The 24,582-nt window shown below is 33.8% G+C and overlaps 2 protein-coding genes across 2 annotated transcripts in view; both read left to right on the top strand.

The window, feature by feature from the left end:
• LOC128546241 (receptor-type tyrosine-protein phosphatase kappa-like) overlaps positions 1–24,582 on the top strand; it is a 185,572-nt gene that overhangs the window by 28,469 nt on the left and 132,521 nt on the right. The gene's annotated exons all lie outside the window — the stretch shown is intronic.
• LOC128550502 (protein draper-like) lies at positions 1,014–7,674 on the top strand. The gene is made up of 4 exons (XM_053529703.1): positions 1,014–1,278; positions 4,349–5,428; positions 5,905–5,959; positions 7,419–7,674. The coding sequence occupies exons 1-4, from the start codon at positions 1,215–1,217 to the stop codon at positions 7,672–7,674; spliced, it is 1,455 nt and encodes a 484-aa protein (XP_053385678.1). The 5' UTR covers positions 1,014–1,214.

Here is a 24,582-nt window from a genome sequence, read left to right as displayed (position 1 = left end):
TAATAAAAGGGTCAATGACATTATAACATTAGCTAAATCTAGGATTTTGTATTGCGCGCCTCGTGTGGTCCGATCTTGCAAAATCCACTCGAGCCGAATACAGCATCCCAGCTTCTGTTATAATAACCCTATTATCACTCAGCAGTCTTTGAGTAATTTCATAAACTATTTTCTGTTCTGACAATTGCATATAAATGGGATATAAAATGCTGTAAATTTCTATGAATGTAACATCCTTCTTTAAAGATTTTACTTGGTATTCGTTATCTATGCAGAGGCAAACAAAGTCCATAATGCGATACTTTTAAACTTTCAAATTATAACTAAAATACTAGAAAATTGAACTTGAAACAAGACAGTCAATGTTACTTTTTATACTTTTATACATGTTTTACATAATTAGTATGCTTTATAAATGAGCTAATTTGCTACCGATAGGAAAACTTGAAACATTTACATTTTGACAAGTTACAAAACTGTCGATTTCCCAATGTTTTATTTAGATGTATTTCTAGTTATGTATATAGACATCACATTATCGTTGACAAATGGTTCTTTTCAGGTTTTAAAATTGGATTACATACCCTACCTACTCAAGTATAGATATTATCACAAATATGATGTACACACATAAATGCTTTTCAAAAGGATGTTTTAAACATGATAATAAACTAAATTGAAACTTGTTTAAAATGCAAGTTTTCAAATAAGACCTCAGTCGCTTATGCCTTATCTAAAATTACATAATATTGAGATAGGAACACAATATAATTATTATCCTTTAAAAGAACGTTAATACTTCTTATATTTCATATGTTATTAAAACATTTAGGTAAAGCCATTATGTTGACTTAGGATTAATACACCTGTAAAGAAGTGCTTTAATCTATTTAATCTACCTGATGATGTTACTTAAGAATGAACCATTTTAGAAAAAAAAAGCATTAAGTAGTTGCCGAACAATTTTACAATCAAACTGACTCTGTTGTTGTGCTGCTTGGTTGCGTTCTATGCTTCCAAACGATCTTTTCAGAGATTTTATTCCATATAATCGGGATTCTAAACCTAAACTTTATGAATACTGATATTTACTTGCATACATCTATAAATACAAAGGATTTCACCTACTGTTATTTACTGAATTTGATCTGATAAATGTTGCAGATGTATACAAAATGCATTATTTGAATCTCATTAAACTTCCAGACTGAAAAATGGCACTTGACGCAAGGCAACTGGTATTACTCCTGGCATTTTTCACAGATGTTGTAATGACTGGTGAGTTATAATTTTCTACAAATAACAATATTCGGGTCAACGTTTTTAAGGTAGTGGACCCGTAATAACATCCGGTAATTTCCGCAGGATAACGTACTATCGTTACGCAGTTCGGCATTTTTCGAACGTTAACAAGTGACTTTCTGTAAAATCCAGAGAAGGTCGATAGCGCATATGTAAAATGCGTAATTTGCCGCTTATCAGAAAGTATCCACTACCTTAAATTACTAACCACAAACAGAGAGAAAAGTTAGATAACTACATTCCTGCCTTTTTATGCCCCGGCATCTACTGATGCGGGAGGCATATAGTGATCGTCCTGTCCATCCGTCCGTCCTTTCGTCCGTCCGTTCGTCCGTCCGTACGAGGATAACCAAATGAGACCGTTTCGTCTAGCATCAATACCCCTTACTAGAATGACTTAATACTAACGCAGATGTAACCTGTGACCATTCCTCATCTTCAGACATCACCTGACCTCAGTTTGACCTTGATCTTGACCTCATTTTGGACTTAGGTTGCTTTATATGGGCCATCTCTTGGTTAACCAAATGGGACCGTTTCGTCTAGTATCAATACCACTTACAAGAATGAATTGGTACTAATACAGATGTAACCTGTGACCATTCCTCATCTTCAAACATCACCTGACCTCAGTTTGACCTTGACCTCATTTTGGACTTAGGATGCTTTGTATCGACAAGGATGCCACCGGGGGCATCAAGCGTTTATTGAACGCAGCTCCTTGTTATAAATTAGTTTCATATTTTTAAACTAATAAACTGTAAATAAGAATATCACCAAATGCGAGAAAAATAAAATATTTTAAACAGTATTTACTGTTCAGTTTTTTTTCCTACAAATGCCGGTTGTTTTTAATTCTAAAACAATAAAAATGGGAAAAAGTGTTGTTTGTAATGCATAAACTAGTTTCATTACAAGTTACAATAATGCATGTGAGAACATTTATCAATGTGAAACGACAAAAGTCAAATTTCGTCAGTAAAAGAAAACATTCATAAAGACATGGAAATCAGAACACGACAAAATCATTCAGTGGAATGCATTCGAACTTCAGGCACCTTACGTTAAGGTATAATGCGCCGAATTTTGCCGAATTACATCATGAAATTTATACAAATTTCAGGATATATGTGATTGAGTTCCAATTTCATTTTGTCGCTATATCTTTGCTATTGCGTCAGAAACATAGCCCCAGATGTCACTTTTCTTGCAGTGCTCTCGGCAGTTTTCCATTCCTGCAACCCTGAATGTGAAATAGGTGAAAAATACAAAACAATTGTCACTTTGCATGAAGAAAATGCTACTCAATTGTACAAAGTTCAGCGAAAAATATTGGCGCTTAAGACATCAGAAACAATATTGTAAGGTTAAGTTCTGCGACAAATTTTGCCTTAAAATCCAATTTATAAAAAAAATATCGGCTCAATAAAAAACGTATAATTTTAGTATGTTGTTTCACAGTATTTGCACGTTTTGGCAGGCGCATAGCTACTTAGGGGTCGCAGACTTCTATTTTTTGCAATATGATATAACTTTACCCCCCCCCCCCCCCCCCCCCCACCACCCATATGGTTTGAGGCTATATCACGTACGTTATCGTTAGAAAAGATGTGTTTTAAACTTACACAACTGACGTTCGTTGATCTTAGAGATGAAATTTTTAAGTTGAAAACGAGATGTATTTACTTTAATAAATTTTCACGATATATTTGATCTGAACTGCTGATGCCATGTTCTATGTACTGGTGAAAGGAAGACACCTTTGACAAAATATATATTTTATGCTATTGTCATTTAGTAAGGACCTGGTACTCACTAATCTTCGCTGGCTCGCACTCACTAATCTTCGCTAATATTTTATGGCGTTTTCTTTGTTTACGCAATATTGTATCCTGAAATATCTATTATTACAAAAATAACCTTTATAGTTAACCGATGACACGTTGGCGTAGTGGTAAGGTTCCTAACTTCCATGCACGTTATCATGGATTCGATATTAAATCAGACCATTTTTATAAATTCAATGTAATATGGTGTTATCTTTATTGCTTTTATTCTTACAATAGTTTTTTGCAACAATTTTCACGAATTTAAATTGTTTTCTCTTCTAGTATCAATTGTCGGGAGTAATTTGTCTTTTTATTTAAGATATTTCTTCAAATAACTTCAATACAAGTGTTGCTTTTTTTCAATAAATGATCCATAAAATTTGATCTGATAGGTGTATCAGTTTTCCTGCCTGTAAATTTTGAGATGAAATTTGAAAAAAAAGATGATCAGACTGAGGACTCGAACCCACAACCTCGAGAAAAACGTAAATTGGGAATGAATAGATTAAATAGATCGACATTAAAGTATTGAGAGACATAAGAGGAGGTTTGCTAAGAAAGTGTTTACGAAAAAAGAAAAAGTCAGTCTTTCATAGCAACCTTAAACATTCATTCATCTTGTTAAGCTTTATTTTTACTAGATAGATTGATAGAGTGTTCCTCAGTATAAAATAAACACGGTATTTTATACCAATAATTATGATTGCACGTATAAGAGAAAACATTTCCCCATTCTTTTGTATTATATATAGATATAACGGTAAGATCCCTTTCGCTGGTATGATGTTTTTCATTATTATGATGTTAGAATATTGTATGTCATTACAAATAAATTACTGAGATTTCGATTACCTGTGTTCTATTATTAATATAACTATTACTATATTTTTATTATTATCATTAATAACAATTATAATAATAATAAAACATATCATCATTTTACATTCACTGATGGAAAATATATTTTTAAACTCCAGTGTACAGGTCTAGTGGAGCCCTGTGTTGCGCTGATTACTCTCCATTTAGCTACTGTTACATAATCGGTGATAAACAGCAGATAAGACGGGTATTGTTTATGGTATTTGAGGGGGCACACTTATACAGTAATGGATATAGCCCTTTAAGGTACAAACTGAAACCATATTCATATACTAGTATATTAGGGTGATTATACTTAATAAATTACATTCTTAAAATCATATCAAACCTATCTTTAGATTGTTCTGTTGGCTGCATTTCCTGTTCCGGTTCAACATGTTTGAAATGCGAATCGTCACATTATCTCTCCGCTGACGTCTGTACTCCATGCCCAAGAGACTGCATCAGTTGTAACGGATATGATAACTGTACTTCATGCAAACCAGGTAAATGGGGTTCAGAAAACCAGTGCCAGTTTACCTGTGATATAAATTGTCAAAATAGAGAATGCCAATATGACACTGGCTATTGTGTTCAGTGTAAACCTGGACTGTACGGCTTACGGTGTAAACGTAATTGTAGTTTTTGCGAGGGTGATCTTTGTGATTTACATAGATGTACACATGGATGTAAGCAAGGATATTACGAGTACAAAACTTATTTTGAAACATTTTGTCAGGCATGTTCGACAGATTGTAGATATTGTAATGAAGCAAGCTCATGTCAGATTTGCAATGACGGTTTTCATTTGTATCAGTTTTCTGAAAATGGAAAAGCTTATGTTCACTGTGTTGGTTGTTCATTAGGGTCAAAATGTTCAAACTATTGTCTTATTCAAAACTGCAATAAGTGCGAAGTCCATGATGGCACTTTGGTGTGCACAGACTGCCCTGACGGATCCAGGTTTAATGGCAAAACATGCATACTAAATACAACAAGCTGTGCTCAAGAATGTTCTTCTTATTGTGATGACGGTGGAATATGTTTAGGAGGTTGCAATGCAGGATGGACGGGTGAAAAATGTTCTAAGCAATGTTCAGATAACTGTTTGACATGCGATAAAAGTTATAGTGACACCTGTAAACAATGTAAAGGTGACTTTTACACTGCTAATTGTAGCGTCGCTTGTAGTCCAACGTGTAAAACAGAAAACAGTACACAAACGTGTAAACTAAAAGATGGATATTGTTTAAATGGATGTGAACACAATTTCTGGGGTAATGTTTGTGATCAGTACTGCTCGAATGGTTGTATTGATAACGGGATATCTCTGATATGCGAACGAAACAACGGGACATGTAAACAAGGATGTAAGGACGGATACAGCGGAGAAAAATGTGATATAACATTAACAAGCAAAACATCGATAGTGTCTGAAGGTAAATATAGAATAAACAAACCAAAATACAATTTATTTAAAAAGCGATCATTCATGTCGGGCGAAATCCTACAATAAGGAATTATGTATGATTCATTTGACGTCATTAAGTGTGTAAAATCATAATACTTCAAATCATTTATCGATGGTTGAAAGTGTCTGAACAGATATGATAATTTTAAAGATATGAAATAAGCCTATATTTTTAAGAAGATATAAACGATCACTGGATAATATGTTTATTCTATTTTATTATTTCATTATATTATTTTACTTTACTTTATTGCCATATTCATTCATGTTGTTTTGTTTACTACTAAATATACAAATAATATCATAAGAGATGATAAAAAGTTTTAAAACCAACATTTATCGCAGCAGCAACAACATCGCAAAACAAAGTATCTGCACAATGTGATTGTAAAGAAAATGTTGACTGCAAAAACAATTTCGTTGAATGTTTCTTTTCGGGATTAGGAACATCTATTGTCGTTGCAGCTATTACAGTGGCATTATTCCAAATCAGACGAAGGTAAAAAAACTATCACTTTGAAAATAGAATTTACAACATAGTATATTTAAAGTACGAAAAACATGCTTGTGTCACCCACAGATAACTCATTTGTTTTAAAGGTTGTACGACAACAAAGATAAAAAAAAACATTTTAAAATTACTGCTATATTTCGCAAGAAGGCTAACTTTTGAAACTTAGTTACTGACAAATTCTTTATTTTGGAAACACATGATAATTAATTATTCTTGCTAACTTTTGCATTCGAAATTGAAAAGCGTTTGTCATGTGGCACCGAAGATAAATTGCTACAATTAAAACGTTTTATGCAAACGGTCGTTAAATACTAATTCCTCCTTGGTGTATTAGTCAAGATGGTATGGACATTTTTTATTGCCGAGCCAACCTGGGTTCGATTCCCGACTCAGACATATTATTTCTTCTTGATTTATTAAAACAGTTTAGAAACAAGTCATGTTCTAATGTTCATAATACGACCACACTTCATTTTTAAATTAAAGAAAGATCATTTCAGTTAAAATTTGGACTCAAATCCCTTTAAAGTAAATAACATGCAAAAGTTTTGTTTGTATTTATTGCACGCTTATACAAGACTAAAGCAATAAGATTATTTTGCTTTTAAGGACATTTAAGATTCCGACGTCCTATTTTTTAGTCAGGTGCCTTCTGTGACAATTCTGTTGTCGGTTTATGCATTTTTGAGTAGCCCTATGTTTACATTGCTATTTAAAATAAACCTCTGTAACATAAATCATACGATTTTTCCTAAACCAAGTTACGCTAATGCATTCTTTACAGCGGCACATAATGCGAGCATAAAATGCTCCATAAATAAATATCTTTGCAGATTCTTATATTTTTTCTTTGACAAATACATGCATCGAAGTAAATATTGCACTTACTTTGTCCTCATTTTGGTGAGGCCGAAATCGGCCCTAATTCCACGTACCTGTTTAAGAGTGTAAATACCTGACCATCTTTATGTGCTTTTCATGTGATTGTTTAAAAAGCACTGTCAAAAATGTAACATTTGCATATTTTACATTCATATTTTGAGGGCCCCCGATAATCTTGTTATAACTTCTGGCCCAACCCTTTTGTATATTTACATTGATGTATTTATGTATGCTTGTTGTATGTGTATGTGTATTGAATATATATATATATATATATATATATATGATTAAACTAAACATTCATATTTTCAGCATATCGATACGTTTCTAGTTAGTTTTTACCTAACACTGTTCTCAGTACTGATATTTGGTATTGCTTTATTTGAATTAAATATGGATTACATTTACACATGATAGGATTTTATCTAAATTAATACAAAATTTGCATGCTTTATAAATAACCATAATATTTCAGCACACTTAAAGTGTGTTTAAGTGTGTAAAGCATCTCTTAAACAAATTTCAAATCCAAAAGGCAATAAATGTATACCTTTTACAACAGATATGTAGCAAAGAAGTTAAAATCGCAGCAAGATTCGAAGAAAACAATTGAGATGCCCACATATTATAACGAGGATATTCGTCATACACATGAAACACAAGAAGAGGCTACCGGAACTAATAACTATGAGAAACTCGGCAATACCAGGAACACGGATAATGTTTACAATGGTATGGAAGCTTTTAAATTTACTAATGGAGATGTTTCAACCAATAAAGAATATTTTGTATTGATATTTTTCAACAAGGAAGCATAATGCAATAATCACAATGAAAATAGTAGAAAAAAATAAAAAGGATAACTTGCGATAGTTGTATGCAAGACTTTCGCTAACTAAAAAATAATTTATAACTTCCAGTTACTAAAATAAATATAAATGTGATAATTGTAATGAACCTTATACTGACGTTTACCGTATGTATTTTTCAGATTTAGAAACAACAGTGCAGTAAAGTGCCTGCTTTCGCAACATGTGAAAAACAAAATCTACGACAACAGTACTTGCATATGATGAAGCCAGCTAGCTGAGATCGGTGGTTTTACTTAAGTGCCCGCTCGTGTCCAAGATAGGACACATGCGTTTTCCTTCACCATCAAAAGCTAGAAAATCGCCATGTGATTTATAACTGTGTTGTTGCGAAGTTAAATGCAAAAAGGATATTAACAAAGTACTAAGTATTGGAATAGAAAAGAAAGTATATTATTTCATCCTTTTATTTTTCAATATTATTTTATATATATTATAATTTTATGTATATCATATTTAATATTGTATTTAACATTTTTAATATAAGTGTGCAGTGTTATATATTGTGCTGTATATTGTAAGTTTATGTTTGTATTAGAATAGCAAAAATCACAGCTTCTGCATGTATATAATGAATATCAAAACTCAAGATCTTTTTGTGCTTGTGTTAAATCTGTTCCATTTTATCTATTTGAAATCTCAGGTCATATAGGTGACATTTATTCCAAAGAAAATTATTTTCATTTAGCTCAACATTAGGTCTGTCAGTGTGTGTGTATGTGTGCGTGTGTGTGTGCGTGTGTGTGTGTGTGTGTTCGTGCGTGGGCGTGGGCGTCAACTAAGCAATAATTTCGACTATAACAATTCTTTAAAGAATGTAATAATCTCATGAAAACGTAAAATTGTGAACTGTAGTCTGGAAAAGATTTCAACATCAGCAAAGATGGCAAGCAGTTTCATTATTTTTTTTACTTTGGATGACCTGTAGCCACCTTTATTAAATAGAGTAACTCGAAACTTCGATATAAATGGTATGTCAATACCAGTCGGTATAACAGTAACGGCGAAAGGTTATGACATTCCAACTTAAACATTCTGCCGCCCGTTTTCTGATTTTGTTTATTTGTATTCGTCCACCTTACCACGAAATCACATGAAAGGGCAATTCACATCAAATAGCAGAAATATTACCGCAGGACATTGATTCTAAGAACGCTTAAAAAGTATAACTAATTTAAAATTGTCAAAGATGTTTCATATGTTTTGATAGGTAGACAGATCAAAATCAAATTAAGTACGACAGACTGGCGTTTGTGAGTTTGTTTGTTTTTTCATGATTCTGCTAACTTGGTATAATAAGTCAGATAAGGATATCACATTAATTAGCGTTGAATGATAGAAGTCTAGCAAGAGTCAGTTTCGCTTTCTATTCAATTATGGGTTAGTTTGAGCTAAAACTAAAAAATTTGTAAATGTACATAAGAAGTAAATAGATGTAGATATCATGTCAAATGTTAGATAATTTTTCATTTATGCTTTTCGGTGAAATACTGGAATAGATCTATATGAACGAAATAAAATTTTCAAAGAATTATTAGATTTTTCACTTGTGAATGCAAAAGAATGTGAAAATCTTTCCAAAATATACTTCAATATTTAAGATTTATACGAATAAACACCTGCACGAAGATGAAAATAACAGGCTCCACCGTATTCAAATGTAAAACTATTTAGTGTTTCTTAACATGTATACCATGACGTTATGATATTATGACTTCATGACACAATTCCCGTGATGTTGCGCGGGTAAAATGGATATATTTAGAGAATGCAAAAAATGAACATAAAACTTGTTCATTTCATATGTAAGATCGAAATATATTAGCCGTTGTGTTTACTTAAGGAAAATATAAGTATGTTACACTAATACAATCTACAAATGCTCCGACTTTAGATGTAATAGAAATTGCAGACCTTTATAATGTGTATATTTATGATTTAATTATACTTGTGTATAAGGTTGTCATTTGTCTGTTCTACATAAAGCGAGGCTACGGTTTGTGAAGCTCGTATTCAGATAAGTTTTTTCTTGGATATAAATATACATATGGTCGTCAGAAACGAATATCGAGTGTCCGTAAAAGGATTAATCAACAGCTCAGGATTGCAAACTATCAAAGTTGAGTTGAATTTAACTTAGCAAACTGCTTACGTCGATGGCGCTCGAGTAATTGAAAATGCTGGCACATGCAGCCATTGATCTCGTCCTGTCCTCTATAGAACTAATGTGCCTAAATATAAATAACTGGGTGGTGTGTTTTAGTGCATAGTAGCGCTTCAACAAAAGATTTTGTAATACGCCTGCAATGATCTAAGTTAGCAAACCCTAAATTTCAAAAGTGTCTGGCAATTCGGACGAAAATGCTTTGAGTTGTGAGTTTTATAATTATACGCTGTGAATTTTGTTTGACACGAATTACAGCTACAGCTATCAGATTGGATAAACGAATAATAAAATATGAAAACCAAAAAGGCTCGCTATATGTGAGTTTTTAATAGAATTGCTCTTAAGTTAGTGTTAGCGGGGGCCTAAGTGGTTAAGGTCGCTGACTTCAAATCACTTGCCCCTCATCGATGTGGGTTCGAGCCTCATTCGGGACATTGAATTCTTCATGTGAGGAAGCCATCCAGGTGATGAAATAATGTACGGAGGGACACCTGGGGTATTCCTCTACCATTAAAGCTGGAAAGGCGCCATATGACCTATAATTGTGTCGATGCGACATTAAACCCAACAAAATAAACAAATACTTGTTACGTTTGCAGTGAAGGTTATCATTTGTATCAATTTCATCCGTATGGAAATTAAACATATTGTTCACTTATGTTTAACTTAAATCTAAGTTGCAATGATGAATGAAGGGATATGTTACAGAAAGTGTGTGAATACATGAGTAACATGCAAAGGCGTGGCATCCGATAAGAATGATGTTGATATCTTCTTGTAATGTAAAGATAACTATATCAAAATCAATTGCACAGTCGCTTGTAATCTAGCAAGATAGAAAACTTGACAATTTGGACATTAATTACAACAAAGTGCTTATTAAATATATACTGAACAACAAAAGAAACTATCCAGATGTATAACTGGCATATTGTGAAATAAAAAAAAAATACTTTTTCAAATTTGAATTGTTTCTTCATACCAAAATTACACTTGAAGATCTTCACGTGATAAATTTTTAAAAATCAATCATCCGTGAAGTCAGTAGTCCCACAATAGCCGTTTGAAAGGCTATATCTTCTGCGCGTCAGTTGCATTGTAACATCCCAATTGGGCGCTCGCGCTAAATTTGATTCAGTCGTGCGGTGCAATCAACAATATTCTTTAACCTTTATGCTGCTTTTCGAGTTAGCCAATTATCAATATTTCCAATGACAATAAAATTTCACAAAGAAAATTGTTAATTACAAGTGTAATTACTGACTTCACGGTTGATTGATTTTTTAAATTTTTACACCGTGAAGTTCTTCAAGTGAAATGTGATATGAAAAACACAAGTGATTTATAAATTAGAGTTTTAAATAAAAAATACCCTAGTTATAAAACTGAATAGTTTCTTTTGCTGTTCGGTATATAATGATTATTAAAGAGCATAAAGAACGAAAAAATGATAACATGAAACAAAACGTACGTCACATCTGCAACAACAACGCAAACAGGTTGCAAAACATCGAGATGAATTAAATGAAAACAGTATAATTATTGTCGCCTTCTTTTCGGAAACTGGAATGAATTTTTGATGTTGCACACATTACAGTGTGATTATACAAACAAAGGCGGAGGTAAATTATAACTCTTAGGACAACGGACTTTTCACAAGTTTAAAATATGATTTTTTGTCGAGCCCGCTTACGGTGAGCTCGATATAGTTGCCACTTTTGGTGATTCGGTGTGTGTGCGCGCGTGCGTCCGTGCGTGTGTGCGTCCGTCCGTCCGTCCGATTTAGTCTGGACCATAACTTTGACATGCATGGAGCAACCTTGTTTATATTTGGCATGAATGTTTACCTCAATGAGAAGGCGTGTCGTGCGCAAACCCCATGTTCCTATCTCAAAGGTCAAGGTCACAGTTGGAGGTCAAATGTCAAATTTAAGTTTCTCGACAGCATTTCTTCTTCATGCATGGTGGAATTTTGATGTAACTTGGCATGAATGTTCATCATTATGAGACGGAGTGTCATGCGCAAAAACCAGGTCCCTAGGTTCAACGTCAAGTTCACACTTGACAGCTGGCAGGCTCGACATTCTGCCCGTGGACATACTTGTCTTAATTACGCTGAATATCTAGACCAGTGATCGATTTATATATATATTCCACCCTACCTCAGACCGAACGCCTGGAGTTTCTGTCGATGATAAAGGTCAAAGGCATTTTCCAGGTAAAAGCTGATATACGAAAAGTCCAGTGACTAAAGATGACGTCCGATAATAAAACTTTCAAGGCGTAACCTAACAGTTTTCCCTTATTTATTAGTTTCATTCTCGTTCTCTATATGTTATAATATGTCTGTGTATGTTTGTTTACAGTATATATGTTCATAGTATGCACCGGAGCTGCGTTTATGGAACCTTACTTTCTTGCTCTTTATTTATCCTCGACGCTTTTTTTGTTGTTTTGTAAAGTGTATGACTTATATGACAATGTTATACATGTCTTGTAGTCAAATATGTTAAACTAGTGATATTATATAGATGTAACATTTTAGGTATAGAATCAGCTCTACAGTCATTCATATCATTTGAAATGAAGTAACTCGAAAATGTTGATTTGTCTAAATACCTTTTTGCAAAAATGTGGGTCAGGGCTTATTTGTATATCATTTCGTAATATTTACTGTGACTGAATGAAAACTCGTTCGAACAAAATACTTACTACCTCATCCCATTCGACACGAATTTGTAAAACGTACATATATGCGTAGTTTAGAAACAATACAGCGCATCAAAGTGCTAGTTATTACAACATGGAAATCACAATTTAATTTTGCAATGCCACCGGTACCTTCTGAGTCATTATTTTAAGTCATCGCTGCTAGCAATGTAACATGGTTTTAATAGATGAAAACAATGCTTCGTCTATTATGTAAGTAAGTTCATGTCAGAAAAGCTTTAAAATGGTATAAGAAATCAAAGAGGTGCAGAGATGTCTCCCATTGGTAATGTTTTAAGTAACTAAAACATACCACTCCCGGGTGCTTCATAAATATTTGCGCCGAACCAGTATATTTTCGGGTCTTGGAAAGAGGAAAAAGTCACAAGTATTTAGATCTGGTGAATAAGCGGGATGATTGGTTTCTTCAACCGTTTCATATCTTTGAAACTTCTGAACAATGGAACTCTTGTCAGCTGCAGCGTTGTCATGGATCAACTAGAGACAGCGAATACCAATATTTGGAAGTATTTGTTTGTATTTTCTTTACATCTCGTTCAGTACTTTGTCTCTATAAATTTTTCCAGTGATCGGATTTCCTGACGGTGTATGCATTTGTAAAACCCCTTGAGTAAAAGAAGACGGAATACAAAGCATGTTAGACATTTAGTTCATTTTGCAATTACTGATCACCTGTCTGTTGTCAACGCGACGCTAAAGTATATACAGTATATCAAATCTTCTGTAAGGAGCTAGGACATTGCGCGATCATCTAAGTCTGAGAACATATTCAGCGTTTCTCTAGCACATTTGATTCTATTGGCTATCATGTAAAACACCATTTTTTAAACCAAAATGCTTTGTGAGAATCTCATGAGTTCTCTCCGTCGATAAAAGTACGTAAAGACACTATCTTGGACATAATGTATCTGGCGTCGTCATTAATCAGACGCCTTACAGCAGCAATGTTCTTTCAGCCACAGCTGTTTTCGGTCTGCCAGGATGAGCCCTGTCTTTAAAGAATGTACGTATCCATCTGTAAACAGTTTTCTCTGATACAACAAACTTCCAGTATGAACTATGGAGTTCACTGAGTATCTGCCTTGCAGGTATTAATAAAACAAGAGCTGTCACTAATGGTGACAAATGCCCCCGCAGCACCTTGACCTTTGATCTAGTGACCCCAAAGTCAGTAGGGGTGGTGTACTCATAAAGTACTATCAGCACGTAAAGTTTGAAGGTCCTGGGTGAAATGGTTCGCGAGTAAAGTGCCTTCATGCAAAAAGTTAACGTTGTGACTTACGAACGAACGGACGGACAGTTGAAAACTAATATGCCTCCCTTCGGGGGCATAAAAACAACGTACTTTAATGTACGCTCTTATTTCAGATTTGTGTTCGTTTTTCATTTCTACATGTATTTCGCTTAGTGTATGATTAAACAACATACAAAACTGAAAATCTATAAAATAGTACGATAGTTTTCAATACCTAAAGGTGTCATTCATATATCATCCAGGTAAAGTTTTTTGTGTGTCAAACTTATATGGAAGCGCGCGATTGTCATTTTTTTTAGAATGGCCCTAGTATTAAATGTGTGGGTGTCAGTTTCTATCTAAAAATAGAACTATTTACCCTAGTAATTCAGCCGTTCAATCTGAACGCTTATATGCTATTCATGTAAACCACAACTATCCCAAATGCTCATATAAGCTAGTATTGAAAAAATGAGTACAATGAATAAAACAGTTATTCTTGATTGATTGATTAATTGATTGATTGATTACACATAAATGGTATAAAACTAACATATTGCACAGCTACTGGGCCCCTCTTGTAATTCATAGTATAGGCTTCAAGTATGAAACCTAAATATGTTAAAATGACTGTGTTCCATGAAGAAACATGAAATGGTAGTCTTTATATGGATAAAAATGATTTTTGTCCACTGTCGGATCCTGAAAAGTCATGAAAATAACGTTTTTCATAAATTCCACCCATTCATACGTATGCTTTTTTGTTTTGGTGTACCATCGACCCGGACGTAAGAAAACACCTTTGCCGACGGCCGGGTTTTGCCGGGCTAAGTATTTTTGAAACTGCATACAACGGTGACCAATCTGTTAAAGTGGGTCGTACAGGTATGACGAAAATACGAGACATTTAACAGAAATTTATCCATTTGCAACGAGAGTCAAATATGTGCCTTTTAGTGAATATTTCCTGAATGTTAGAAAAAAATACAAATGATATGAAAATTTCGATGATCAACATCAAAGCGCGTTCATTGTAGGTCATCCTCGGCCAGTTCCCAATAACAAAGCTTTAAAAATGAAAAAAACTGCGAAGGAAAACATTACCTTGACTGGTAAAAACAGCCGCAAAAAGCGCCCTGCTAGCACGCATTATGCCACCGGTCAACGCTTACGTTGAGACTCGGTTTGTAGGTTATCAGATTTGTATCGTGAAGTGTGCTCGAGTTCAGCAAAGGACATATTTCGCGACTTCAGCGCAGTAGTATTCCGTGAAAGAACGAGTGCTTATTTCTCGATGCAAATTTGATAATCTTTATTACATACGCATCTTTACCTATAATTATTACATAGATTACGTAAATTTGTTCTTTATTGAAAATATCGTCGTTAAAGAACTTTTAAACGCGACGACATACATGAAACTGACGTTACACACTCGATATGAATTTTGAACGTCAATACGGAAACATTTTGACGTTTCAGGTTCCAGTGAAACTTAACGGAGTTTATAAATGAGTATGTTATAACCATTTTATTAGAGTCATTTGGAACTTCAATATAAATACTATGTCAATGTGTCAAACACCAGAAATATTACCACAGGATTCTAAGAAAGCTTAGTAAAGATATAGTAGAAAAATTTCAGCCAAAAGTTAAACTTATTTCAATTTGTCAAAGAATAAATATTTTCCTATCTTTTTGATAGACAGATCAAAATCAAATTAATTACGGCTGACGGATGTTTGTAAGTGTTTCTTTCGGATATTTTTATTCTGTAAATTTGGCAAATGTAAGTCAGGTAAAAAAAAAATCCACATTCAAACTGCGTAAAAGAAGTCTAGCATGAATCTGTTTCATAAATAATAAAATCTGTGTTTGTTTAAATTACAACTGTTTCATATTGTTAAGAACACATAAGATATAAATAGATGTAGAGCTTATGTGAAATGTTAAATAAATTTTTATTTTTTGCTTTTCGGTGAAATACTGGAATAGCTCTAGATCTATATCAGTAATGATAAAAATAATGAAAATATCATTTGTATTTTTCACTGGTTACGAACTTGAATGCAAAAGAATATGAATGATAAATAATCGAAAATTCTTTACGAAACATACTTCAATAAAGATATATATTCCTCGAACATAAAAATGTACGCTCCATCGTATTTAAATGTAAAAAATACCTAAAACTTTGATTATAGAACATTTTTCAGCACATATATCATGACGTCACGATATTATGACGTCATGACGCAATTCACGTGAGTTTGTGCGGATAAAATATGTATAATTTGATGAAGCTTGAAGTAAAAAAGATATTTTTGTATTAGATGTAAGATCGAAATATATTTCACCGAGTGAATACCAGGCCCCAATTTTACACACAAAAAAACTCAAGTAAGTGCTTAGCTAAGTCTCATGTTTCAAATGCTTGAGGGCTGTTAAAAATAACGAAGACTTTGTCTCTAGCTTTTATAGATCTATAATTTAATGAAGCAGCCGCTGACTTCACTGCAAATTTGATTTGATTATACGCTCAGAAGTTATGCCTCCTCGAAAAGAGTTACTTATACGAATCTGGCATACAGTGATCATATTAACGTAGTGACTCCATAAAGATGCTTACATTTATGTTTGTTTAGTTTAAAGGTCCAATACTAAGGAAAGTGAACATTTTAATTTCTTTTAAAAAGCACAGAAACTATTTCATTTTATTGGAAAATGAAAGTTGGTATGTAGAAATTCGAAATAAATCGCAGTATATGTACAATTATTTTTCTATGAAGTATGAAGAAAGTTAAAAAGACCTGGGGGGTCATTCTGTCGATTCAGTGAAATTTCAACATAATACACATACATTTCTTTGAGTTCCAAATACCTTCTGTAAATTTTGACCTGCCAATCTTCATTATTTAGTGTCTTGCAGAAGTCTATGCACTGGCTATGAAAAAAAAATGCCAACTCACTTTCCCTTAGTAATGGACCTTTAAGAATATTGTATTGCAAATGTAACACAAGATACATTCATACACATACAGACAGACATAACAACACAAGCAATAGGATATTGACGGAAGTATTGAAATACTTATCGAGTCAACCTCCGAAAAGATAATATTTACAATACTATGGATGGCTGTTATACTGATGTGTAACACATTCTTAGTTAATCATGAAAAGGAAAAAGAAAAATGAAAAACCAAAAAAAAAAAGGAGAAAACAACAACAAACTGCTCAAAAATGGAAGATAAAGATGAAATAAAAGTAGTAGTACATTGCTTTTTTAGTATTTATAATATTTTAGCAAAATTAGGTAACCATAAAGGTTACAGTATGAAATAGTGCATAGAAAAACTATATTCGCTAGAATGAAAAGGGAAGGAAGAAAATATGTAGAGGAAATGTTCAGCTGCCCCAAACCACTCCTAGCTGTATATACATAACAGTCTGTTTGGCTGGAGATAATGACAGTGTAAAAAAAAAACAGTATTGGGTCAGGTAAACCTATGGCTTCCAAGGATAAATTGTTGGACAGCTGTGAAGATATGTCTGTTGTGTTATGTTTGTTTTAATTTGTATTTGTAAATTTAATTTTTTAATTTTGATTTAAAATACCTTAGTCACAATAAGTTGTTTGGTTAGAATACTGAAACCAGTATGAACTCTTATGCCAAGCGTCTCGGGCAGGATGCGCGCCCTGAGTAGTTTGTCTTGGTCCTAGGCGTCATAGATTGACGTTAACGTCTCATCACGGATGTTTTGTTTACTTCTCCGACCTTCGCTGCCTTTTAGCAATTCTTGGCCATTTGCGAATTGTTTGTTCCACTTGAAGGCCAGACAAAAATGACCGAACATTGTTATGGTGTCTGTTTCATTACTTTATAGATTTCACTTGGTGTTTGCCGAAATCTCAACATAACCTAACAACTCTCTGATTATCTACGCGAGCAGATGACGACATTACATGCGTTATAAACAACAATGTCCACTTAGTTTAGACGTCGCTTACTTCCGCGTCCCACATCCGAATGACGCCATACGTTCAGTGCATGTTGCCTTGACGTGTTTTTATACTTTGACGAATTTTCAGGTAAACAAGTGGACTATCAATGCGAATATTAGTGGTCGAATTCAAATCATGACAGATGAAAAGGCGACTGCGTAGCTATGGTAATTAAAACGTTTTACGCGTTTCACCGTTAAGCAAAAATGTTACAAAAGATGTATGACTAAATTACACTAAGATTGAGAAGTACAATCATATCTTTCGCAATGCACTATTCACAATAGGTGGCTTTTGAAACAAGAGTCTACTTTAATTTTGAACAGCCCCCGTATGTGTATTCAATGTTGACTTTGTCATTTATATTTGAACCGTATAATTCTGACTATTTTATAGGTTAAAACACAACAGTTCTGAATTTTACAGAAAACAAGTTATAGTAGTAAGAAATATACTTAAGCAAATACTTAAGTTGGCTATATCGTGCTTAAACAGAAATATCATATTTGCGTGACTTAAACAAGTACTGCAAACAAATACTGCAAACCATAGTATAACTTAGTTATAAATACACTGTTATAGAAGAAAACAACATTAAAAATAACAATAATATAAGCAATAGCACGATATTTAAATAACAGACTATACTAAATAATAACTTAAGTTTTTTGGTGAAACTGGGGTCTGATATAATATCTAAAATACGTGGTTCACGAGTTTATTTATGGGAAAAAAAATCTGTTTATTTTTTGTTATTGTTTGTAGACTTCAGTGGAATCCGGAAAAAAAGCATTTATGTTCTTCTTTGTTTTCGTTTTTCATTTCGTATTATTTACCTTTTACACTTGTCCGGTCCTGAAGATTTTCGTTGACATTTTGTAGAACGGTTTACTGACATGTACATAGAAAACTATTCAATATAAAAGTATTTCTTTCAATAAATGAACGATATATCATGATCAGTGGGACAATTTCCCCGTCTGTTTAGTTTACAGATGAAATTTCAGAAAATGGTAGGATCAGACATACGACTCGAACCCAAAACCCCGAATTTGGTGGCTGAACGCTTTGTACGCACAGCTATATTTGCACATGAGGATGTTAGTTAAGAAATACATATTCATTGGTTTTTCAATAGTTATATCGTTATTTAGGTTCAGACTCCGTAAACTAATATACGGAATTATACGGAATATTCATTAGTGGCAGGTCAAAACTTACGGACAATAAATACTTGTATAAAGGTGGTGATTTGAAGCGTGACAACCGTTCACGAAATTCGTATACAGATTAGTATCTGGCTATAAATATACTCGATCGTCGGAAACGAATGTCGGGTATCCATCAAATATTTTAAGGATAACTCAGTTGATCAAGATTTCAAATTAGAAGGTATAGTTGATTTTAATGTGATAAACCGCTTACGTAGATGACGCTGAACAAACGGAAAACTGTAACATGTGCAGCTCTAGACCGCAGCTCTGCAATATACTTTCAGTGGCGCTCATGTACCTATATCACCAATCTGACTAAAGTACATCTCCAATTAACGCTACGCTTTGGATCTGAAGACGTGCTATTGATAGACTCGTTCTGACGACCCTTCCGCTAGCCAATCAGAGCCTTGCTTTCAACATTTTGAAAGTGAAAGTAGAAGTTGAAATAACCTATATTTAGCCTGGTTTTTTCATGTTTATAATTCTTATGACGACCACATTTTGACTGCGCCCTCGTGTTTTGAGAGTTATCCTATTAATGAGTTTCTGTATCTAGTCACCGTTTAGTTTGCATGCGCGGGGAGATTTTTTTCTAGCATTTCATCTACACTTCTGTAATATTAATATTGGTTAAAACCGTGAAACATTAAAAACCCGGTGATAGGCATTAAAAACTCGGTAACTAGTAATAAGAACCCTGGTGATAGTAATAAAACCCCTGATGTTAGGCATTAGACCCCAGAGGATTGATATTAGATCCCCGTTGATAGGCATTACAACCCCGCTGATAGGCATAAGAACCAGGGTGATAGATATAAAAAACCCGGTGATAGGCATTAGAACCCCGGTGATAGTGGTAAGAACCCCGGTGATAGTCATTAGAACCCCTTTTATAGTAATAAGAACCCCGGTAATAAACATAAGAACCCCGTTGATAGTCGTTAGAACCTCGTTGGTAGTTGAGAAAATTCTGAAAAATAGCAGTAAGAACCCCGATGATAGTAGTAAGAACCCCGGTGATAACAGTATGAACACCGGTAATTAGTAGACATAAGAACCCCGGTAACAACCCTAGAGATATTTTTATATCTAATGTCTATCACCGGGTTTCCTTGAACTATCACTGAGGTTGTAATGCCTATCACTAGGTTTTCTTACTACTATCACTAGGCCCAAATGTCATGAAAATACTTAAGTCTGTTAATTGACTTAAGTACGTTTACTCAGTTATAGGACAAGGGGTAGCTAGAGAATCAATTTTGATTTGGAACTTTCAGGCTTGTTATCTTGTCAGCATGAGGTCCCATTAAGAATCAGATAATGTGAATTAATGGCACTGACCATCTGATACGCTTATTAAAATCTTTATTGAAACTGCTATACATAATGAAATTAGGAGAAAAACATTGTTATCATTTTACATTGTAACTTGTGATAAAATATAATTTACATTGTATTTTAAAATGGCAATATCTTATAATACTATAATATGAATGCAACTCTGAGTCACAAGACCTGAAGCTTGAAATTTATAACTCGGGCGTAGTTAGGCTAAAATGGAATTGTAGGCCACTGTCCAAGGAGGGTATGGCATGCTCCCACAGAAAATTTTCAGATTTTAGATGCAAAATGTTGCATTTTGGATTATATCAGGACTTTTATGTTTGTCATTTTTCAAAAATGAAGTATAGACCCGGTGAAGCTATTGTACAATTTAGAAAGTAGACCAGTGTCAAAGGCGTAGCTGGACCATAATGGACCATAATGGAAGTAAGGGGTTAGGGGATGGGGGATGTTTCCCCGGAAAAAACATTCTAGATAAAACATGATGCGTTTTGGTGAAATTCATAATTCAGAGGCGTTGCTAGGCTAAAATGGAAGTGTATGCCACTATCCTGGGGGTTCTGGGGCATGCTCTCACGTAAACATTGCACAAATTAGATGCAAAAAGGTGTATTTTATCAAAATTAATAATTCCGGGGTTTAGCTAGGCCACAAAATGGAAGTGTAGGCCACTGTCCTAGCGGGTTTGGGAAAAATTGCACATTATAGATGCAAAGTGGTGCGTTTTTGGTGTGTATCTGGACCTTTAAACTTTTTCATAAAGTGTTTACCAGGGCAACTACTGTACCTTATAGAAAGTACACCAGTGTCAAGTACGTAGCAGGGCCAAAATGGAAGTGTAAACCACTGTTCTCGGATGTTTGGTGGGGGAGGGGGCAGTCATGCTCCCCCCGGAAGATTTTTACATTCTAAATGCTAAATATGGTGCTTTCTGGCGAAATTCATAATTCAGGAGGGTACTAGGCCAAAATGGAAGTGTAAGCCACAGTCCTAGGATGGTTTGGGAGCATGCTCCCTGTAGAATTCTTACATTATTGATACATGGTGCATTTTTGGTGTATATCAGTACGTTAAAACTTCCTAATGAAGTGTAGGCCCCGGAGCAACAACTGTACCTCAAAGAAAGTACACCCCTGTCATTGTAGCTTGGCCAAAATGGGAGTGTAAGCCATTGTTTAAGGGGTTAGGGGGCATGCTCCCTTGAAAACATTTTACATTCTTAGTTAATTTCTAAATGCAAAATGGTATGTTTTGGTGCATTGTGTAAAATTTCTGCTGCAGACTAAAACACTGGAAAGGGAATGCATGGACAGTGGATAATAGTGATTTTTTTTATATTTAGTACATATATATATTTCCCATTTTTTCTATAAAACTGCATGTACATTTAGTGAAGAAATATCATAAGTACTTTAATATTCAATTTATATTTTAACATCATGTACAGTGAATAAATATTTAAAGGTCTTTTGAATTTACTAATACAGAATATTTTAGGTTATTAGCTTTGTATCGGGAAATATGCAAGAGTTCTTCAGCGGAAATATTGCGCAACTTTACGAGCGCAATATTTTTCTGCTGAAGAACGAGTGCATATTTCCCGATGCAAAGACAATAACCTTTTTATTACATACCCATCTACACGTATAAATATTATGTAAATATCATAAATATGTTCAATAGCCTGAATAGGATTGACAATACTGAACTACAGTCGAGTCCACTTAATACGAACTCGCTTGATACGAATTTTCGGCAGTAGATAGCATTAGGAAGTTTCTGGAAGAAAAAGGCTCAAATGAAAAATTATTCAAATATTGTTCAGAACTCAAGGAATTTGGCATTCAAGAATTAAATAATAGTAAAATTCAGCCAAAAATTACAAGTTTCTTCAAGTAAAAGTTTGAAATGCCATGTGTAAGGTAGGCCTACCTGTTGCAAAAATGCATCGACGTATACCGTATACACGTTACTGTATTTCCATGTATCTATTCTATAAACACTTGATGGTTAATAAAGTTTAAATACATTTGTACATTAAAATTTATTTTTCATACATTTTTACGTGTTTTGCGTGTTTTAGTATGACTTTTGTTGAGTTATTTAATTGTAATCTAAATAAATAATTAACTTAATCAGTTTAAATCTACCAATGAACATCTATTCACTACTGTATTTTCATTTAATGGAAGCTATTCACCGGCGATACCGGTGATACTGCCAAACTTGCTCTCGCAAATTATCCAAAAGTCATACATTCGTTAATACGAATTTCGTTTGATAAGAACATATTTCTCAGGTCCCGAAGAGTTCGTATAAAGCGAGTTTGACTGTAAATAGAAAAAAATAGTGCAACAACACACACTGAATTACGTCACGCACCCGATATGAAATTCAGGCGTCAGTGTATGGAAAAATATTGACGTTTCCGGTACCAGTGTAACTTAACCGGGAACTGAATGAGTATGTAATAATACTTTTTGTTGACTCTACCTGACAATAATTCATAATACCTATACTCTTAAGTCAATGATTGCGATTTTAAGTCAGAATTCCTGAAAGACCTTCAGTCAGATTGACTGACCTTTATTCAGAATAACTGGGACCAATAATTTCAGAATGACTATGCCCTTAAGTTAAAATGACGTGATCACTAGTCAAAATGACTATGACCTTTATTCAGAATGTCTTTGAATCAAGTTCAGAATGCCTATGCCCTTAACTTAAAATGCCTGTGATCACAAGTCAGAATGACTGTGACCTTTATTCAGAATGACATTGAATCAAGTAACTACAATGACAGTGACATAATTCAGAATTAATCCAGAATGACTATGACAGTAATGCAGACCTAGCTTAACTCGGAATGACTTTCATGAATGACTGATAAAAATGAGACTAATTTTAAGTGCAAAGAATACCTCTTAAGTGAAGTTTGGTAAATAAAAGTGTGTGGACCATACAATGACAAAGTTTGTAGCAGTTGTCAGTCTAAAGATGAGAAGACAGTGCAAACTGCTTTCAGTGCAAAGAATAACTCTAAGCGAAGTGTAGTAAATGATATTTACCTCTATAAACATGTAAATTCAAAGGAATAATTCAGGAAATCAGACACTGAACTTGTTGAAAAAGAGCCATGTGATTTTCATTAATTATAAAAAACAAATCAGTGCTTTTGCTGTATAAAGTTCAATTGTGAACATAGTTGAGATGTGACACACATTTTTCTATTTTATACATTAATAAAATTATGCAACATTGAGACATTGGGACTAGAAATAGAAAGCTAAGCCATCAAAACTGTGGACTTAAAGAGTCAGTGTTGTTGCCATTTACATGTGTAGTTAGTTATACTTTGTACATAATGTTAGAATTCTTAAGAAAACAGTTTCTTTTACTTAATGTCGGTTAATGGATTATTAAACAATCAGTTTCTTGTCGATTATCATTATATCTTGCTAAATAACAAAATAAATACAAATGTAGGTGCATATTATTACCGGGTATGCCTATTAGCTCGACTATTCGAAGAATAAGTAGAGCTATCCTACTCACCACAGCGTCGGCGTTGGCATAACTAACACCTTAGTTAAGTTTTTTTGTAACAGTCCATATTTTGACAAAGTCTTTTGAGATAAAGCTTTGAAACGTTCAACACTTGTTAACCATCACCATGTCCAGTTATAGGCAAGAGTACATAACTTCACCAAGGATTTTGGCTGAATTATGGCCCCTTTTGACTTGAAATTCTTGGTTAAGTTTTTCGTACCAGTTCATATTTTATGTAAAGTGTTTGACATATGGCTTTGAAACTTTTATCATTTGTTTATCATAATAACCTCTATCTGTTGGCAAAAGTACATAACTCTGACAAATAATTTGGCTGAATTATGGCCCTTTTTGGATTTTGAAATTAGTTAGGTTTTTGTACAAGTCCATGTTTTGTCAAAACTATTTGACATTGAACACTTGCTTATCATCATGATTTCCATCTGTAGGCAAGAGTACATAACTCTGACAACAACTTTGGCTGAATTATGGCCCTTTTTGAACTTGGAAATCGGTTCAGTTTTTCGTAGAAGTCAGCGTTTTGTCAAAACTATTTGACATGTGGCTTTGAAACTTTGAACACTTATTTATCATCATAATTTCAATCTAT

Source organism: Mercenaria mercenaria, chromosome 18 (assembly GCF_021730395.1).
Source record: "Mercenaria mercenaria strain notata chromosome 18, MADL_Memer_1, whole genome shotgun sequence".
Lineage (NCBI taxonomy): Eukaryota > Metazoa > Mollusca > Bivalvia > Venerida > Veneridae > Mercenaria > Mercenaria mercenaria.
The sequence above is the reverse complement of the archived record's forward strand: the minus strand, read 5'-3'. Positions and strand labels throughout refer to the sequence as shown.